The sequence below is a fragment of the Drosophila elegans genome, unplaced genomic scaffold, assembly GCF_018152505.1.
Source record: "Drosophila elegans isolate 14027-0461.03 unplaced genomic scaffold, ASM1815250v1 contig_208, whole genome shotgun sequence".
In the NCBI taxonomy this organism is placed as follows: Eukaryota; Metazoa; Arthropoda; class Insecta; order Diptera; family Drosophilidae; genus Drosophila; species Drosophila elegans.
In genome coordinates, this window is record NW_024545578.1 from 23,152,310 (window position 1) to 23,173,945 (window position 21,636).

The following is a 21,636-nucleotide window of genomic DNA, read 5'->3' on the forward strand; positions in this document are numbered from 1 at the left end:
TAGTTTTTACTAATCATTGGTATTTTTTTCTCAATCAGTTTTGCTTAATTCATTACCAATTAGTTAATTATTTTACATCGTTTTTGTTTTGTTATGTTTGTTTTTTTCTGGTTGAATCACAGTTACATACTAAAAATTTATTACTTATTACAGGCTACCCAAAAGATTTTTGCAAGCAAAAATTTACTGTTACCCAACGTTTTTTCTCGCAATGCATTCTGTAAAGATGTCACAGTGCACACTGTCTACGTGTGCGTGAGTGTGTGTGCTTGTATTTGTCAGTGTCTGTGTTTTTGTTTTTGTTTTTGTTTTCATTTGTGTGTGTAAGTGTAGTTGTTTGAGGTTGCGCTTCGCGCTGTTTACACGGCCTATGTCTACATTTAGCGTATATATTTCTATATATATATAGTATATATATATATATATAAGTTCGCTAGCTATACTTGGTTTGTTTTCGTTCATGGTTTTGTTGTCTGTCTCTGTGGTTGTTGTTGTTGTTGTTGTTATTGTTATTGTGCTACGTTTATGGCACAAGTTTCTTAAATCCAGCACCTTCTTGGCCAAGTTTGAGCTCTTCATAAATTGTGGGATTTACTTCATTGCACTGCGTATTGCTGAGCGGGTTGTGGAAGTGATGCGCCGCATCTGCCGCACTTTTGTGTTGCTGATGTTGCTGCTGCTGCTGCTGTTGTTGCTGCTGCTGCTGATGCTGTTGCTGCTGCTGGTGGTGCTGCCTGTTCCCCGCGAGTGTGACACCTGGCGAGGTGGCCGAAGCCGCTGCCGTCGGCGCCGTTGTCGTTGTGGATGTCGTCATTGTGGCGGCAATGCCATTACGACCATGACTGTGACTGTTGCCGCCGTTGTTGTTGCTGCTGCTCATCCCATGGTGACTGCCATTTTGCGTCGTGATGGCCGATGTGACAGTGGGTAGCTATGGCCGTTCATACACGTTTATGTCCGGGGTGGGGGTGTTGACGTGTCGGTTAGAGGGGGGTAGAGAAACACATTGACAGTTATAACATAAAAAATAAGTAAATACACGCCTACGAAAAATACACAAAAACATACAGCTATCATATCACTAAACAAACTTTGGCCAACACACGGAGTTAGGAATACAAGCAAAACAATACGGAGCCGACAATATGATATCCAGTACTGATTTAAGGTTTTAACCTTTAGGGGCTTAGAATATTCTGTGGAGTCTGTTGTTGTTTTAATCAGAGCTCTAAGTTAATAAATGGTGCAAAATTTTAAAGATAATGGCTACAAAAAACTGTATTTATCCGAAACCTTGTACAAAATGTACCTATATTTTATTTATTCACATTTTAATTTTGAGTTTGGTTATTATTACAGTTTTTTTTTTTAATTATATTTACAAATGATTTACTAAATCATCGTTATTTTGATATAAAGGACAAATCTATAGAGAGCTGACTGTGAAAAAATCCGAGTCGAAGGTAAATATAATATAAATATAGTTTTTCAAGTGACCCAGTTTGATTGCCCTTTTGTAGAGAGTGCATGTAAACTTTTTATCTCCTTCTCCGTTAAGCAAACTTGCGCAGATAAGAAAAATATCCTTTTTCTACCCTTACCGTGTATCTTATAAACCCTTATTCTGTCTAGATACCCCTTTAATAATACAGGATGATATAAAAAATGGCAATCGATCGTTGTACACACCTGCACCTGTTCGAGGCCCCTGGTGTAGGTGGGATTCTCGAAGGCCACGTTGCCGTTGGCCGACTTTCCGTAGCTGGAGCGCTGCCGGCGATAGAACACAATGGCCGCCGCCGCCAGGAGAATGGCCAAAATGCTGGCCACAATGCCGCTGATGGTGCCCACGGCACTCGAGTAGCTGCTCGTGGCCGAGGTCACATGGTGCTCGCCGAGCGTAAACCTAATCGGATCTGTGAGCACACTGGCACCTGCAAGACAAGTCGGCAAATTAAAGCCCGGCCTCTCCCACTCCGCAGTATCCCTCGAAGTTAACTCACCGTAGCTATTGCCAGCCTTCACCACCAGCTCGTAGAGCACATCCTTCTTGAGGCCATTAATGCTTATTGTTGTGTCCTTTACGTCGATGCGTCGTATCTCGAGAGCAGCCATCGCGTTGTTGCCACCGCCCATACTTGTTGCATTATTCATGGCGGCCAGGGTATCCATTCCTGGGTTCTCCATCGAGGAACTGGCATCCGAGGAGCCCGGGGAACGCGGGTTCGAACTCGACGTTGGCGGCAGTACGGCGGCCTCGTGGTAAAATATTCTGTAGCCGTCAACGGCACTTGGATTCTTTGTCGGCGCATCCCATCTGTAATGAAATAGTTTTCGTAGAGCGATGGCGCCGCATTATGAGTGCTCGGTAATATTGTTGCAGGCGCACAACTAGTCTGGAATTTTAATAAAATCTAATGCGGCACCGGGTTCAGGGTGCAGGGGTGCAGGGGTCAGGAGTCTGGAGTCCCCTCATCAACCTTTGACGTTGACCGAGTGTATTAAAGTGAGATAAAAAATCTCAGCTTTAATGGATTTGCGGTCTATTAGTGGCGCAGCCCGTACACACTCACACACATATACTAACCCACATGAGAGGATGTGTGTGTGTGACGCAGAGAAGGATAATGAATGTATTGGGTTTGGTGCGCTAAATGGATGAGTCTACTTCCGCTTCGGACAAAAGTGTTTAAGAGCTTAGCCGGGGGTTGTTACGTGTCCCACATAGTTTGGGGGCTTAAAGCCAAATGGCTTCTGCTCGGTTAAACTTTGTTTAGGTAGGACACTCGACAAAAATAGATTTTTATGAAATCTGAGTCACTAGGACAAAAATTTTACGTGAAAAAATGTGTACATATATAAGAAATAAAAACACATTTTATTATTTCTACTAGTTAAAATTATCTGCTGCAAAAACGTTTAAAGTTTAAATAACAACAAAAAAACCTTTAATAAAAAAATTTTTACAAAATATTTGTTTTGAAATATTCTTCCAGAAATATATTTCTAAAATATTGTTTATTACTTTTTGACAAGTTATTATATGATTTTCTAATAAAAAATTAGCAAATAGTCGACTTACCTTATGCTGACTTCGCTATCGGAAACCACGCTGACCACAATATTCTCCGGCGGTCCGGGCAATCGATCGCGATTCTTCTCGAAGCAACCCACAATGGTTCGAGCGTACTGCAGACTGCAAATCTCTTTGGAGCGGACTGATTCTCCGCGACACCAATTCAGACACTTTCGGGGAACATGCTCATCCGCACAACAGGATCGATGATCCGATCCATCGGCGGCACACCTCATCAGCTTGTCAAAGTCCACAATGCACTCAGGTCGATCCGCAATGGCATCAAAGTCAACATAATAACTGCAGGCACTGCGACAGCCCATCGTTACATTTTGGTCGGCACAGCACTGGGAAACGTTGTGATTGAGCGCCGGCGTATTGCGTATACGCACCGAAACCGGCGTGGTGGTGGCCCCAAAGGGATTATCCGCATGGCAGAAATAGTCACCCACATCGTTGGCCTGCAGCTTGCTGATCCTTAGCGACATCGTGTATATCGAGGGCCGTGATTCATTGGCCTTCACGGATATAAAGTAGTTGCCGCCATTTATGACGGGCACCCTTCCATCCTTTTCTCTCCAGAAAATTGTCTTGGGTGCTGGCTTGGAGTCCACAGTGCATCGCAGCTCGATCTCATCGCCAATGTTGGCCACGGTGATTCCGGCTGCCTGGATCTTGGGAGGATCTGTGGAAAAAATTGATAAAAGATATAGTAAGGCAACTTATATAAACAGTACAAATTCGTTCAGCTGCTCATTAACAAGTCTTAAAAATCTTAAACACTTACTTACTCGGTAAAGTATCTTTCAAAAGTTTTTGTTATAAAATTTTATGCAATTAATTTGAAAAAAAAAATTGTATTTTACCTAGCCATTACATTAGCTTTAGTATAAAAACAATAATATAAATTTGTTTCAAGAAGTTGATATACTAAAACGCAGTCTTGGCTTTGGGATATTAAAATAATATGCATCTTTAATAAAAATGCTCAAAGGTTATATCGACCACTCTTTTTAGTCAACGATCACCAATGTTATTTTTAAAAGATTTTTTAGCTTTTTTCAATCGCGTTGTTGCGTTGTTGCTGTAGAGGTTACTCTGTTGTACAGTTTAATTTTAAAAAATAATGCTTCCTTAAATTTCATTTAGTATTTAGAGCTTATTTTAGATTTTAATTAAGTATTAAAATTATACATTTTCAGAACCTAAATGTTTTTCCTAGTATTCAGCACTTCTCTTTAGGAAAGTAAGGGTAAACCCTTGACACCATAAGGCAGCTAAGCGAATTAGCCTGAATTGCATTACTCACAGCATATGTTAACCCTCCTTGTGGCCTGCATGGGCACTCCGTAGCCGTTGTCCGCGTAGCAGGAGACGTGCTCCATGTCGGCCGACACGTTGTGAATGACCGTGACCATGTGCCGTGAGGTGTCCTGCCGCACCAGATGTCCTCCCACGTAGAGCGAGATGGTGGGTGCCGGGTTGCCCAAGGCCAGGCAGAGAATGGTCATGGACCCGCCCTCCGGAATGTTGTCCGCCGGATGCACAGTGGGGGGCTGCAAGTAGAGTACACCTCAGTTACCCCGAAAACAAGTACGCTGCCGGCTCTGGGAGCACTCACATCCACAAAGGCGGGCAGGGCGGGATCGGTCCAGGCCACCAGAGTCTCGGAGGGCAGCGAATCTCCCCGCTCGCCCACCGCCTCCACGTAGAGCACATGCTGCGAGCTCGGCTTCAGGTTGTTCATCCGCAGCCAGGCCAGCTTCGTTTCAATCTTTATGAATTGCTCGGCCCTCATGGCCTTGTGGTAGACTCTGCAGGTGAGAAATATTGGGAAAGGGGGTTTACTCACAGACACCGAAACACAAAAATATGTGTCTAAAAATTGTAACATTAACATACAAGTAAGCTTAAGGGATCTTATCTGTTTATCTTTAAAACGCCCTTTTTTAAAAATTAATATATAAATTAATAAAAACATGGCTTAAAACAATATATTTTTCTTGGTATTGAAAATACAATTTATGTTTATTATTTGTCACTATAGCCTTGTTAATCGAACAGTAGGAACACACACATAGAAACACCTTTTCTCAAAAACATCTTTTCTAATAAGAAACATTTCCTTTTATAACTTTTTAAAACAACAAATTGTTTTTTTTAAGTGTACGCTAAATAATTGAAATACCTGTTTAAATAAAGTTATGACATAAAAAATATAATTTAAATACCTGTTTCAATATTTATTTTAAGCAAAGTTATTTTGTTAATAATTTAATCGATAGTGTTTTAATTCTGTATAGCACAAAAAAATACCTTTGTTTTGAAATATTGCCCTGACTCACCTGTAGGTAATCCTCTCGTGCGGATGGGCGTACTCGGGCGGCTGCCAGGTGAGCTGCATCCAGGTGGCACTGTGGGCCACGACTGTCAGCGAGTGGGGCGGTGAGGGGGCGCCCCAGGCCACGCCTTCTCCCCGAGCTGCAACAACACGCACACACACACACACACACACATAGCGCACAACAATTAAATCAAATAATTTTGGAGTGGAGTTGGCCAACTCACCTTCGCTGACCCGTTGTTGGTCCGTCGTATTCAGCAGTAGCATGGATGCCGGCAGCGATGTTCCAAATTTTCCGCGCGTCACAACCGTAATGCGGTACAAGGCATTCGCCTCCAAATTCGTCAAATCGATACTCGTCTCATTGGTGGTCAATTCCTAAGTGTATAATTGCATGCGAATGCCAGACGCAACGTTAACGAGAACGAGAAAAAATGTGGGAAAATTGCTATGAATAAAGGGGAATCAAAACAGATTAAACATGAAGGGGTCGGCATTGTAGATACCCTTATTTGGATGCCGATGTAACAGTATTTAAGTCGATTAACTTTGTAAAGCAGATAAATAAGAAGTAACAATTTACATGTGTATGTTTTAAGTCGGATATTAAATGTGTTATTAAATTGTATTGAAAATCAAACAATAACTTTTATATATTATATAAGTCTGTAAACTCTTAGAGCTAATATTTCAATGTTTTGCAATTTAAACTTAAATTTTGTATATCCTTTAATTTTCCGATTAACACCAATTTGTTACACCCCTACTGAGAGAGTTTAAGTTCCCTTTAACCGAATAAAAAATGGTCAACATTGCCATTCCGTTCTATGGTCCATTCTGTTTTGCTGCCGTCTGCTCGCTGCTGTGGTTTGGCTTGATTTCGCTGAAAGACATGTCGCCATGATTAGTACTTTTTGTAATTGCTGACACGCAGTGCAATTTGTGGTATTTAGTCCGCCGAATGACACCACACCCTGTCTTCTACATCATCCAACCATCTGCATCGTCATCAGAGTCATTCGCAGTGTGCCATTGTCGCAGTCATTCAACTCATCGGGGTTTTGCTGTTGGTCCCTGTCGTTTTCACTGTCTCTGTCTCTGATTCAGATCCAGCCCCATGTCCCCAGTGGCGTTATTTTGTTTCAAAAGCCATCCTCGAAATTGACAGCTATATCTCGGCCGCTGGTCTATGCATGGAGTTTTGCCGCGGACAGCGGACGGACAACCCAAACACCCCATGTGATCCCACTCCACGCCCCACTTGCTGCGAGTCCACATTAAAAATCGTTAGCGTAATCTGTTGGTGTTACAGCTTCGGGGGCAGATAGATCCGCTGCCCTGTGGGAATTGTGCGGCTTATGGGTTAGTAACAAAAACACAAAAACTCTACATAGAAAAAACAAACAATGGCATATAAATATGACTGTCTTGCAGTATTTTGCAGAGGTCTAATGAATTGCTGTTTTAATTTTGTCTTTTGGAATACTCTATAACTTTTAATTATAAAAGCATGTCTAACAATAGATAATAAGCTAAAACGTAAATATATATATATATTTTTAAATTTAAAGACCATTCTTTGGCATGATGGAATCTATTTTGGAAAGAGTAAAACACAGAACAACGGTTTACTCAAATATTTTTTTAAGGGTGTGTAATTGGAACCCAATTATTATGGTAATGCTAAATTGTTTTACAAAACTTTATTGTAACAAGAATTATTGCATTTTCCGTGAACTTTTTGCAAAATTTTGTTGCTAATTTTGTAATTTTGTAGGCAATCTTTAAAGCCCGAGCCTCATACACCCTACAATCTCAAAACCCATCTCAATCATTTACACATTGAATCGCTTGACTGCCTGATGTTGCTGCTGTGATGATGTTGCTGCTGTGCTGATGTTGCTGCTGTGCTGATGTTGCTGCTGTGCTGTGTTGTTTCGTTCTCTTTCGTTTTTTAATCTCTTGCAGATGTCGCAGTCGCGGTGCGGTTTTTGGCCTTTAATTGCATTTTTGGCTGCGTGGCCAGTGCGAAAAAATGCGGCGCGTTAAGTAATTTATTTCGTTTTATGGCCAAGCGTTGTTTGTTTTTTAAAGCAAAGTCAGTTCTGGGGGCAGCCAACATTAACTTGTTTTTATCAGCAGAGTGGCAGTGGCAGCAGCATAGTAGTCAGTGGCAGCATCATCAAAAGCGGGGACCGGCATTTGTTATTTTAGCTACTTAGTGTTGGCAATGCGCTAAAATTATTTGATTTGAGTGCCACGCCCCCGAACGCCGCCCTCCCCCGGCGGCACACGACGAGCTTATCCGGCGTAACGAGTCATTTTGAGTATGTAAGCCAATGTCAGAGCTATGTTGGACATCTGTTCATGGAGCCAGTTTGGCCAACATCTCTAAATATGTATAGAGGTTCATCTCGCTTTTGGTTAGAAGTTGACTTTTGTTTTGTTTTTTGGCATGCCCGGGTCGAGTCGTAAATCTCAATTTGCGAGGCGTTCGCTTGGCCCTGCTTGTGACAACTTGTGTCAAATATGATGCCGAGCAATGGACCCATTTTAACCTCAGAATCCGTCCGAAACGGAGCCGGTGAGTAGGGGTTAAGGACAGAGATAGAGGCTTCCACTTGACACAGGTACTCTCCGATAAACTAACTAGAATTTAGTGGCCACTGCCCAAGAGAATAAATTGCCCGGCTCAATACTAATTTCCTTCCATTAGAAACTTATCTAAAACGCATTAAATTCAAAGCCGAAAAAGATTGTCAAGGCAAAAAGGGAAAACGATTTATTATGCTCTCGACAGCCCCTACAGAAATAAAAAAAAAGGGCAACACTAATAGCAGCCAGAGGACTTTTAGTTGGTCGTCCTGTGTGTCGCTTTTGCTTTGCTTTTTCAGTCCCCTTTCGTAATTACATTAACCGCAACTTAAATGTGCCACAATTGGCATGACGGGCTGGTCCTAACTGAATAATTAATAGGGTTACCTCCCAAAAATCGAGGTAAGTCCCCAGCAACTACTTGAGCCAATAGCTGCTCAAAATGCATAGCGCGATGTCCTTCGCTACTTAGCTCCTTCACTTAAAAAAATGTATTCTTAAATTAGAAACCATTTTTCAACAATTTTATTTTATTACATTTTGTAATAAAAAAAGAAAACCTTTAAGATAAGAACACATAAAAAACTCAGCTTAGTGTATTTGCTTAAAAAGAAAATAAATTTAAGATTGCACTATCATTTTATATAAGGGAATAGAAAACATAGTCCGTGAAGGGATTTGTTTTCGAGTGTATATCTGCTATATCTGAAGTCCTTCCCCCCAAACGGGAGTCACTCTTCGGCCATAAAACTAGGTCCCTGGTCGCTCATTTAGCAGTTGTCTTGGTCCGAAGTCGACTGCAGTGACAAAGCACATAATCGCCGTGGCCTGAACCCCTTTGGCTCCTTCACAGCTGTATCAGAATATTTAATGTGTCTAATTTCTGGCATCGTGGTCAGTCCCTTCCCTGCTTTTTTTTTTGCTACATTCCAGCATTGCCGGCTATATTAAAAAGTTTTTTATGGCCGTGTGTTTGGCAAACACAAACACAAATAGGAATAAAAGTTCAACTCCAACTAACGCAGAGCGGCGGCACTAAAAATCATCACAAAAGTTACGTTCGTTTTCGACCAGAGTCAACAGAGAATCATTCGAAAGCTGCGACTGTGGAGGAAAAACCTTTTATTTCCGTTTTCCCGCCCCCCGGACCGCCGCCCCTTTGGCCATTCCCATCCCCCACACCCCCCCTGATGGTATGTAATATCCTGTAGATTCGAATAATGTTTTTGTGCGGCTGTTTGTTGCTGATGCTGCTGGTGACACAATGCCGGCCGTGCATTGGCGACGAATAGAAATTGCCAAATTATTGGCACTGATTCAATCAGGAAGGGTTGCAAAAACACAGCGAGCTGCCGGCGAAATTACCTTTAATATTGGCTGGGATTGGTAGTTTAAGCACAACTTTTCGCCAGCCATTAGTCTTGGCCCGGCGGTTCGTTGCCCCAGCCTCTGCATTTCTGACACGTCCAAAAGCAATTAAGTTTGTCCATAAAAGTGTCACACTGAGTCAACGCATTGCAGGCTGCTGCGAAACTGTGCCGATAGCCATGAACTTATAGATGTATAGTATGCGATACAATAACCCATTCAGTAGGGGTCGCGAGGCGCGTTTAAACCATTTGACACCAACGAGCAGCGCTGGTGGTGGCACCGCAAAAACGGCAAACTGAAAAGCATTTAAGCCAAGCCGAAGCCAGCCCCGAGTTAAGCCAACAGCAACAACATGAACCGCAACAGCTGCGTGCACTGCTGACCAAAGTAAGCAGAAGCAAAAGCTGGAAACAAAAAATAAGCAACCAACAGGGCGAATGAATTTTCCACAACACAATCAACAAAAAACAGCTCAGAGTAAAAGAAAAAAATTCGAGCTAAAGCTGACACCGCACAGTATCTTCCATATCGATTGGTTTTCGGGTGTAGAGTTGCTCACGTGACGAAAGATTCTGTCACGATTGTGAGGCGGGGTTTTTGTTTTTGAGCTGTCAATAGAATCTGTGATTCCCACCTCTCATGATCAATCATTTATATTTAATCGGACGAATGCCAATGAATCTTGAAGAGAAGTATAAGCAAGCAGTGTTGGAGCTTACCGCAATTTATCAAAACAAAGTCTAAGCAAGAAAAAAAGAAACGAATGCACGGTGTTCGCAAAGTTTAGAAAATTTGAGAAAGGTTACATATAAATTTAGAGCAAAAAATATAGAATTTTTTTAAACAAATTAGATTAATGTTGGAGTATTTCAAAATTATCGAAAGATAGCAAAATACTTTTTACAGAGAAGTAGTTAATGAAATACCCTATATTATTAATAATATAAATAAATTAGAAAAATGTAATTAATAATTTCAAACTACTGTTAGCATAAAAAAATAAAATTAGTTTTTCGTGGTATCAATAATTAAGAGTAGATATAAGTAAAGATTTAAAGTTTACAAATATCTTAAAATGTATGTTGAACTTGATTATTACATGTTTAAATTTAAAGTTTTTATTAAGGTTCCTTAGCAAATCACACGGTTTCAGCTCCCATCGATTCACTGATTCTGGAGCATCATTGGTAGGTCGTCGTCGACAGGTTGCAATGGCTGCAACAGCAACAGCAATGCCAACAGCAACATCGCCAACACCGAACCCACTTTAAATACATTTCTGTGCGCATCAACACGCGACAAACTCTTGCCAGGCTTTTGTTGTTGCCGTATTGCTGTATTTTTTAGCATTTGCTAGTTTTTCGAGGCCAATAACTCTGTTGATGGCCATGGCTGATGCTGCAGTAGCCAAAGCAGCAACAGCAACTGCAGCAACAGCAACATCAACCAGGCCCAGCTGCTAGCAAAGCGCGTTGATGTGTGACAACAACGGCCAATAACTACAACAACAAAATGGCAACAACAATAATAAAATTGCAGCACCAACAATTACAACAATACCAATGGCAGAGCCAACTTTGGCCCGTTGTTTGGTTTTGGCTACTCTTTTCGTTTTTTCTCCATCCATTTTTTTTTTTGCGGATCGGCTGCAATTTTTACCAGTTTATAGTCACGTTTTGCACGTTGCCAATACATATGGCGACCATAAGTCCCCCAACTCCGTATCGCAGTTGAAAAGGCGTCAAAAACTTTTCCCGTGGCTCTACAACCATCCAGACCTGGCAACCCCCCTTCAATCGATGTTTTGGACAGGGTTCAAAGATTATTACACTGAATTGGATTAGCGTTGGCCAACCAAAACTATCTGGCAGAGTTTGCATATTTATTTTAAAATATATTTAAGCTGAATATTCTGGTTTGAGAGGATTGCACTTGAAATTCATTTGGGGTTCGGTCAAAATCCATTTGATTTTATTCGCTGGATAAACAATGGCCATCGATATGTAAATTTAGTGAGATTTACCCGATGGCCTAGGAATTAAATAAATAATTGAATAATTGGCTTAACTGCAAACATTACCCATACGCCGTGTGTTTGGTCATATTTAACTTAGTCTGCTAGGCTGGGCAGAAATTAAAACGGGTATAAATTTTAAGTTTTCAATTACCCAGTTGAAGAGCATATTTTTTTTTGATTTGTGATTTGTGTAACAGGCATTAAATTTGGATTCATCGGGGGACTTTAATTGTGCTTATACGATGGCCATTTCATGCAATTTCATGAAATGAGAAAATAGTGTTTCATGAGTGAAAGTTAAACCGCAACCAACTTAACTCGCTATAAAAAAGGTGGCAACGCCGGTCGTAAAAGTAAGCAATTGAAAGTAAATTCTTCTCTCCCCTTGAAGGTCATTTGTTATTGTGGTCTTCGCTCGGCTTTATTGTTAATTAGTTTTTCTTTTTGCTTTGGCGTTTGTAAAAGTACTAACAATTAGCTAATATAATAATTTAATTTTAAAGGTCTGAAGGTAAACGTCTGGTATTGCTGGATATATTATTGTATGCATTCGTCTGTGTCGCATAAGGAGGGAATATTCAAGAATTCTTAAAATTCATATCATAAACATAGTATATTTATGTCATAGAAACCAACACAAAATAAATTTTAAATAAATTTTAAGCATCATGGCCAATTTAAACTTCGTTTTTTTATCTTTTATGTGTACATTCTCATCAAAAACTAGTCGTAATAACTAGTACCTTTTTTTTAAATTATACAAATGCTTTTAATTAAGTTTTATATTTCAATTCTGTCACATTTCCTAACAATTATTTGAGTTGAATGATACGCAAACTTAACTTAACCTAACCAAAATTCAAAATTTCAATGTGCCAATGATGATTGCTATCCAGCAGAGCTGCCACATTTCATAATTGAACAATTAGTATAACCTCTCACGTTGCTCATACGCCATGTATGTGTCAGGGACCACTATATCTGCTGATATGACTGCTTGTTATGGAAGCAATTTCCTGTCCCCGAACTTCTTCATTAACTCTGCAACCAATTTAAGTTCTCCCTCGTCGGAAAGTTGTTGAAACGGTTATTGTCCTGACTCCCCGGCCTCTGGCGCTCAGACAAGGCAATTTGTAAGCTCTTTTCAATTCCATTGGCACTCGAATATATATAATGTCAGCATTTTGGCCCAAAAGGCAAATCGTAATAAGGCGACCGCCCGCAGGCCCCAATGCAAATGAAGTGCTCCATTGTGTGTGTGAATCTGACTCAGACTCTGAGCCTGCCCGGCCAAAAAAAAAAAAATTCAAAAACTTTTCCGAGCCAACTTACAGGTGCGGAAAAAAGGAGGAAAGTGGGGAATAGTTCTGCGCCGGAAAAGTTTGTGCAGATAGAGACGCTCTATTGTCCAACCCGATATATACTCACATTTTCCAATTTGGCAACTGTCTCGTACATGGTCATGTTATTGACTTTGCCATACTGCACGACGAATTCAATATCCTCCGTTCCAGTTGTCCCACTTGTGGCATCGCCGGCAGCCGGCGCATCCTTTCCAGCAGCAGCATCAGCAGCAGCCGGATTCCCGTTGGCAGAATCCACGGCACCGGCTGCCAGTTCATCGCCGGTTATCATGTCACCTGGCGATGCGTTTATGTTGCCACCGCTCCTGTTGTTCGCATTATCCACATCAGGTTGGGCCCAGGCCAAACTAACGCTGCTCTGGTTCACAAATGTCGCATGCACATCTTCCGGCGGTCCAGGGATATTCTGTGTGCCTGTTTGATGGAGGAATATTCGAGAGCAGAGTGAGCAAGCGGCTTTGTTTTGTTTTATAATGCAACTTTAATTGGCCAATATTGGTTTTGTCTGCCTGGCTGTGGTTGGTTGCCGTTTCTGTTGCCTATGCCGATGCCGTTGCCCCAAAGCATTGACCAAATAATTTAGCGCACAATGCCGTGCAACAGTGCGTATACTCGACGTGCACAGACACGCCATTAAACAAACAGAATTAGCTGCAAACACAAGCCCAACGGCAGCCCATCGACAAGGCCACACAGATGGATGCACCACAGGGTGTGACCAGTGGTGTAGACATCTGCCTGGCGGATATCTGTGACTTCCAGTGACTGAGGGAACTCATTGAAATCGTGAGACTCTCCCCTTAAGAGCTAAAAATATTTAAAATAAATGCGACAAGGTATGAAATCACTGATTTACTTTAAGTGCAACACACTTGATCGCTTTTTATAACAATCATCTTATGTCAAATTTAACTTTACACACATTGTAGTTCAAATACGTTATGCGTATATTAGCATGTCAGATAAATTGTCAAAGAACTGAACATAACAAATGGCCATGACAAATGACATATTTGTCACAAAATAACCAACTTTAGAACGAAATTAAAATGTATGTTTAACTTATTTTAATTTTAAATTTTTTTTTGTTTCCAATTTAATTTTAGATTCATTTTTTAAATGGTTATGTTATTTAATTGATTTTATCAGAGATTACTAACATTTTGTTCTCATAATAATTACTCCAAGATACTCCAACTATTAATTTGACCTATACTTGGCTTTAAATCACTGGGTAGTCGAATGCAACTTTCCCAATTAAAAGCGAATTGCATGGGATAGAATCAAATGAGCTCATTTCATTCACAGGCAGTCACAACTCGGTATGCAATCTCAACACTAGGCACTCAAGGAGACAAATACCAGGATGTGGACAGACGGCCGTGGTAAGTACTCACCTTCCTCGAAACACTGCAGAATGTTGCCGGCATATGATAAACAATCCGGCACATTGCTTGACGCTCCCGACGCTGACGATGACGAAGAAGATGATGATGTTGCTCCCGCCGCATTGCTGTTGCTGGTGGCAGCTGCAGATGTTGCTGCTGCTGCCGACGATGAGGAGGACGATGATGTTGCCGCTACAGCCGCCGATTTGGTGGTCAGAGCGAGCGGCATGACGCCACGGCAAAGGGGCATGCAGGCGTTAATGACGCCGCGGCGACTGCAGCACGGACTGTGATCACGTCCACCGGCTGCACAGCGCGCCAGGATAGCTGCGGATTAGAACGACCAGATGGGCACAAATGAGATGGCTGCTCGGGTAATATTGTGGCGAAATTTGCATAAACTGCCCGGCCAGATACGGCTCATTGTGCTCTGTTATGGAACAATTTGTGACATGAACTCATCAATTCTGCCCCGCTTGCCACTCCAGTTGAGATGATAATTTAAAGGATCTGGCGTGAGTCGGCAACTTGGCAGCAATTTACAGGAAATTAACCGAAAGATTTCCTATCATTGACTAGGTGACGGCTAAATTGGGTCGAAACTCTGCCCAGTCATCGCTGGCACTGAAGCAGATTCAATTTTGTTTTTATTGGGGGTGACTGGGATATTTTTGGCACCGAGTGTTTTTTGAAGAAACATAAAAGGAAGACTATGTAGAAATTCTGAGAAATCACAATTTTAGGACGAGCTTTGATTGCTAGAAAATCAATAATTATTTGCTATTGAATGCGCTCTAATGGTTAATGCGTTCAGTAATGTTTTTGGGTAAAACAGTGTCTATGCCTTTTGATTAAAGGCCCTTAAAGATGATTATTATTTATAATTTATTTTTTTTGTTAAATCTATTTTTTTAAGTATCAAGAATTTTGGTTAAGAACTTTTTAAACAAGTATTTCAAGAAAATAGCTTGAGCCAATTAAGACGATAAACTTTCCTTTATGTTTTAATAAAATGTTTAATGAAAAATTTGAAAATTTGAGATTCTAATGCCAGATTGGCCATCAATGAACAGATTAATCCAAAAAAAAAATAATTTTAATTGCGAATCTCAAAATAATATTATGAAACAAAAGGAGAAAAAATAAATAGTTTCCTAATAAATCATTCTTCTTTCTGAATTAAGTTCTTAAGAATTGACTTCTGATTTAAGTTCTTAAGAATTGACAAATTACATTTAAAATTTTACTTTTAATCCGATATGTCGAAGTGTCTTAAAGGTCGTGATTTCAAGACAATTTAAGATTTTAAGAGTATTTTCAACTATAACATATTTTACAAAAAAATAAATTAAGCTTCTAACTGGCCCATGTAACTAACAAGCTATAAAAATTTAATTGCCCAGTTTAAAATTTTCATTTACTAATTAACTAAGAATCTTTCAGACATTTTAGTACCCAAGTAAGTTGAGCCATTGGAATTAACCATTACATGTAATGGGAAACAAACAAAGCTCTTGGATCAGTTATGAAAAGCTTTGTTTACTCTGACTGAAGGGGTGCTCAGCTACGTTACGCAGTAGCTCCTCTAAAATTACATAAGCCCAGTGAAACAAAAATCGTTCTTCTGCCAACTGACTTGGATGGCATAACAATTTCACAAATTTCCCATGCATTTAGCAACATCAAACATCCCTGTCCGCTGTTTGCGGGAATCGAGCTCGTCTAATTAACTTAAAATTGATTTGCATAAGTATGAGAATTCGTTATGCTTAAGTGGGCAGGGCGTCACTTAATATTCGAAATTGCAGCGGCAGACGGAACTAAAAATGCAAAATGAGCTCATTAAATTAACAAAAGTCCACAGGACAATGGCTGGTCTATCCTGCCGCTAATTAGTATTCTCGCAGGCTGGGAGCGTATTTGGCCGGATGGGAAACCCCGAAAATCCAGCTGTTACTTACGCATTTGGGCTCGGCACGCAGGGCCCAGTCGCTCGATATCGGACAGTCGGATGTTGTAGGAGCACAGGGGGGGCGCACTGGGGCAATAGTCCTGAAGCCAGGCAGCAGGTCGTCATGTTGTATCTGGTGACTGTTGGCTGGACCGGCTCCGCCGCCAGAGTCCGGGTGATCAGGCGCGGGGAGGCCTCGCTCTTACCGTATGCGTTTATCGAGACCACATAGAACTCGTAGTAGATGTCCGACTCGAGACCCTCGAGAATCAGCGGCGGCTGGCGCTGCAAAGCTTAATGAATTAGCCAAACAATTTGGGGAATGGCTACTGGGGGGCAGCAGCTATTTCCACTCGAAGGAAAATCACGTTCCAAGAATAATAACTTAGTTCTTCAATTTACAACTTAAGATAAATATGAAAGGGATTCTTTTCATTCGAAAGAAATCAAATGGATATTTTAAATTATTAAAATTATAAGTAAGCTATTTCCTCTAATGACATTTTTGTTAAGCATAATTTAAAAAAAAAATAACTAGTGAAGAGTATCCTTTACTCTAATAACCAGTAGTTAAATAGTTATGCCTCCGACAGATAGCGCCAGCCAGTCTTTTTGTTCGGCAAACCATACTGCCAAAGCGCCATCTGTTGTGTAAGACATGCATAAAGGTACTGCTGAGAGTAACGTCAGAGTTTATATTTGACTTAAACTTTTAAGAAAATCTTATATAATTTTTAGATTTTGAAAACAGTAAGAAAATATAAAACATGAAAAACTCTTTTTAAAACTCAAAATTTTTCGCAGATTTATTATATTAAATCCTCTGTAAGAATCAATGTATAAATGCTTTTACATATTTGTTCAAAATATAATTTCTGTTCAAGGACCATCACTATAGAACCATTATAAAACTTGAAAAAATCAAAGTTCGCCAATTTCATGATCATTTCATCCCATCATTATTTTCATTATTTCATATTCTTGAAACGTGATTTGCATAATTTTTCCCTGTGTAATACCTTTTGGACGGTCAGATAGTCATCACCCACTCCCAGCCGTCGGAACTTGACGTGATATGTGCTGACGGTGTCGGCCAGGCGCTTCGGCTTGTTCCAGTCCAAAATCACGAAGCTGTCCGTCTTGGCCACCGTCCGGAGCTTTGACGGTGGATCGGCCAGTACGCCGTAGCCCTGGAACAGACAGCTGTTGTACTCGGACATGAAGCGCAGGCATCTGCAAATAGGCGAAGAGCGGAAAGGAGCAGAGCTCCGTAATTGGCAGTCAGCATAAAAACTCATCCTGCGGAGTCATTAGCAAGTAGCATTGTGTTTGGCGCGGGATAGGAGTGCGGAATTGTGGGTATGGCAATGGAAAATGGGAATGAGTAAGGGATTGATATTAGGGCTTAACGGCCTATGGGTTCCGCAGACAAGGATGATGGGTAGGGATGGGCTGGGTAAGCGATTAGTAGCGGAAGGAGCAGCTCATTGATGATTATCGATTCAATTTCGAGCGTCTTTATGAGTAGAAGCAACGAAAAGGGAAATGTATGAAACAAAGGCGAATAAGGACAAGGAATTACAGAGCACGAGAGGTTAAATAAAATAAAATTAAGTTATGACTGGTAACGCTTATGTTCCTAAAGAAATAATCACAATGTTTTTCTGTAGTAAGTCTGGGACGACAAGACACAAACATTATTTTGAACTATCAATTTTATACAATAGTACCAGAAGATAGTCTTTTTATGTTACAAAAATTTAAGAAAAAGATGCACAATGATGATTGACTTTACAAAATTATACATAGTATTTTTTTAAATGCTAAATTATTTCCGTAAAAAATTAAACTAGCTTTAATCTAAATGTTAAGCTTTTTCATGCGTGAAGAGATTTAATTATTTGTCATTAACCATTAATAATTGCTAAAACAAAATGTTGAAACAAAAAACCTTGAATTTAAAATAAAGTTTGACTCTTATTGTCCAATATTTTTCAACACCAAAAATGGTTTTTATATTTTCAATATATTTAAATCCAATCCCAACTTACTTGAACAGACTGAAGTCCAGTGACGTCAGCTTTCCAGCGCATAGGGGAAAGCACGCAGAGGGTATTCCCCTGGCCCGACAACAGGGCGTATGATCAATGTTGTTGGCCAGACAGGTGAAGGTGATGTTCGACCACGGGGCACACACCATGAAATCGGGCAAGGTGGCCTGGTCGGTCTTCTGCGGATCGCACATCTTGTCCAGACACATGCGATGGGTCATGCCGTTGTCCTCGCAGCACTGCCTCGTGTCCGGCAGTTGGGGCATCGCCTGTTTGTCCGTGGTTCCCGCTCTCGATTCCGCCGCCGAGGCGCTGGTGTGAGTGAAGAACCTCAGCCGCTCGCTGGGCAAACTCGAACCGAATTCATTAGTGGCCGTGATCATCACGGCGTACATGGTCAGCGGGCTGAGATTATTCAGCATCATCTGCGTCTGATTCGCGGGCACGGTATAAAGGCTTATGGATTCCGGAGAGTCGGCGGCCGTCCGGTGAACAATTTCGCCACTCAACTCATCCTCATCGAAGCTGTGCAGAGTGGTCAGGTTCACAGTGTACCCGGAAACCCGCTCCGCCAGCTTATCCGGCGCTGTCCAGCCCACGCTCACACTCGTCTCACTAACATTTTCGATGGTCACAAAGGTGGGCGAACTCGGTATCAGCTGCACTCCCTTCAAGATACACTGCAGGCCACTGAGTGTGTGCTGGACGCAGGAAACCCGGGTCTTCAGCTTGTCCGTGAAGGGAGTGTACTCGCCGCGGCACATGTCCTGGCACAAGTCCGGAATCTGCTTGTCCACGCAGCAGGGCACATGGTTGCGCCCATCGGCCATGCACCGCACAATGCCGGGAAAGTCCCGTTCGCAGGCCTCCGGGTCGATGCCCGTGGTGCCGTCAAGGATGTTGTGCACATTGCAGAACCCCATGCACTGGGTGGAGACATTGGCCCGCTCGCAGCACTCGGTGAAGTCGTGCGTCACCAGCGGTGGCACTTGGCTGGGCCGCCAGAAGCTGCGATTATCCTGCGCGTCCAGCGGCGGCGGCAGCAGGAACACATCACTCGACTCCGCGGTCGCCGTGTCCGTGGAATTTCCGGGGCCACCAGTCGACGAATGCAGCTCCTTGACTGTCAGGGGTTTAAGCGTGAAATTAATTTGCCATGCACGGAAAGAAAAGTAACAGTTTTAAAAACCAAGACAAAATTAAAAATAACTAACAAAAAAATATATTATTCTTTTTAATGATTTCCCAAGAAAAAGGTACTTTAGAATCTGATTATTCATTAACACTGTGATATGAATAATATTAATAAATTTGGAATTTATGAAAGAAATAAATTATTTATCACAATTTTCTAGAATCTCATATATATCTCAAATATGTATTGTTGTTAACAATCTGAGGGCTATTTCTTTAAATATAAAATTAAGCAGACCAGGAAACAAGATCTTGGCTAAAAAATTTCTTAAATTTCTTGCACATAATATGGTCACATAAAAAAAAAACAAGTTACTTAAAGTTGAACAAATTATATGTGATGTCTATTTAAAAAGAAAATGTTACCTTAATTTGTTTGTTAATTAAAATCGAAATATTTGCTTGGTTTTTTTTGTTTAACTATTATTTTAAGTTCTCAATTCTTTGCATTAAATAAATGATAATTTTGTGTATTGACTTTGGCTTGCCACTCACCCGTCAGTATGTGAATGCTGCGAAGCACAGGATCGGAGTTGAGTTCGCATATATATGCCCCCGAATCGCTAGGCTTAAGACTCTTAATCAAAAGCACCCAAACCTCCCCACCTGTTTCCAGGTTCTTTCCCTTGGGATCTAATAACAAATCAAACATTTGGTCAAATAATTTTAACACACGAAAGGATTTATAGAACTTACTCTCATCGTGCAGGATTCGCACCCGATGATCCTTGGTCACCCGGACTGTGCCGGCGGTCAGGATCTCGTCACTCTTTTTCCATATTACTGTGTTGTTCGCGGAATTATCTGAGACTACGCAGGTCAATAAAGCATCTTTGCTCTCCAATATAATTGAAGGTCCGCCGGTTCCTAAAAGTTGTACGGAAAATATTAATTCAGTTAAACATTAAATTAAAATAAACATTAAATTTTACAGAGTAAGTTAAATCAAATATGAAATACAAAAGCTCTACTTACCAATTGGCACACCAGACTTAACATAAGTTATTAGCACACATATCGTTATTATATGAACCAGCAAAAGCCTGAGCATTATTCCTTGTAGGATAACCTGCAAAACAGAAAATAAAAGAAGAGTGATTATTAAAATTTATCGGATCACCTGTAACGTTGAAAGCAAACAAAACTTTAAAGAGCGGAACCACGGAGCAGTGAATATTTTTTCATCATTTTCAACGGCGGAAAGGAAACATTTTGATATTGCAATAAATGGCCGGGTCAGGCGAAACGCCAGTGGCAACTATCGAGTCGGGCAAAGTGAGGGGGCGGAAAGAGGGGGAGTGGCAGATGGCTGACCTGGGAAATGCAGCCAATTGGGAACCATTGGACGAGAGGAAGGAAGCTGGCACAAACAGCTGAAAGTAGCGTCACTTTTGCTTTGGACCCCGTGTTGACGTCAACGTTGCCAGAACATTTGATGTTTGAAAAATAACATTCACAACCCCTCGAACTACTTTCGCCTTCCCCACTTTTCACCTTTCACTCGACTTTCCCCGCCTCGCAATCCCGCAGGCTGGATGCCTGGTTTGGTTACCTATACCTGTTCGTTTATGGCCAACGATTTTGGATTTTTGTTTAAAAATTCGAACGAGTTTTTGCTCTTCCCTTCTTTTTTTGCGTTGATAAAATGTTTAACATTGCATTGGTTGGTTTCACGCAGAAAAAAGTGGTATTCTTGATGGTTTAAACAATGATTTACCTTTGTGACGCATTTGTTAATCTAATATGTTTTTTTTCCATCAAATGCGCAGTTTTTTAATAAGAACAAAGCAAAATATACTTTTGTAAATTTTTTTAATTTTTGACGAAAGGTGCATGATATGGAAGTGTCCTTTTTATTCAATCATTTTTTATACTTATTGTCCTTAAAGGCAAATCAAATCAAATGTTAATGAAATTAAAACGAATTACTTTTTGCATTTGAGCTTGATGTTCAAACTCTTAATCAAATATTTTTAACCAATGTGGTATTATTTTAAGACTGCAAGTTAATTCTTTTGGTATATAATTTAATTGCTTAAAACTATTAATATTTAAAGGTTTTATTTGTGCAAATAAAGACAAAGAGAAAAACTTTATTTAAATAATTGTATGTTTTTATTAGCCCTTTAAAGATTAACTTAGCCTAGGCGGCGTTTTGCTCAGTGTAGAGAGGGTTCGGATTTGTTGAAATTGGTTTGTGCATTCTGTGAAAGGTGCTCGGGCTGATTGTACTGTGTGCGTGGGTGTGTGTGAGGAGAGTGTACTTCTACCCGTGTTTGCATTTG

General features: G+C 40.7%; 1 protein-coding gene across 1 annotated transcript in view; it reads right to left on the reverse strand.

Moving 5' to 3' along the window:
* LOC108136058 (Ig-like and fibronectin type-III domain-containing protein 2) overlaps positions 1-21,636 on the reverse strand; it is an 86,782-nt gene continuing 65,146 nt past the window's right edge. The window contains 17 exon segments of the mRNA XM_017256993.2: positions 1-931; positions 1,690-1,934; positions 2,004-2,317; positions 3,083-3,761; positions 4,386-4,632; positions 4,698-4,890; positions 5,422-5,557; positions 5,645-5,798; positions 12,832-13,181; positions 14,165-14,482; positions 16,117-16,186; positions 16,188-16,391; positions 17,126-17,339; positions 18,158-19,280; positions 19,847-19,984; positions 20,048-20,218; positions 20,327-20,420. Of these exon segments, the coding sequence (XP_017112482.1) occupies positions 524-931; positions 1,690-1,934; positions 2,004-2,317; positions 3,083-3,761; positions 4,386-4,632; positions 4,698-4,890; positions 5,422-5,557; positions 5,645-5,798; positions 12,832-13,181; positions 14,165-14,482; positions 16,117-16,186; positions 16,188-16,391; positions 17,126-17,339; positions 18,158-19,280; positions 19,847-19,984; positions 20,048-20,218; positions 20,327-20,402 (5,040 nt within the window). The 5' untranslated portion in view covers positions 20,403-20,420 and the 3' untranslated portion in view covers positions 1-523.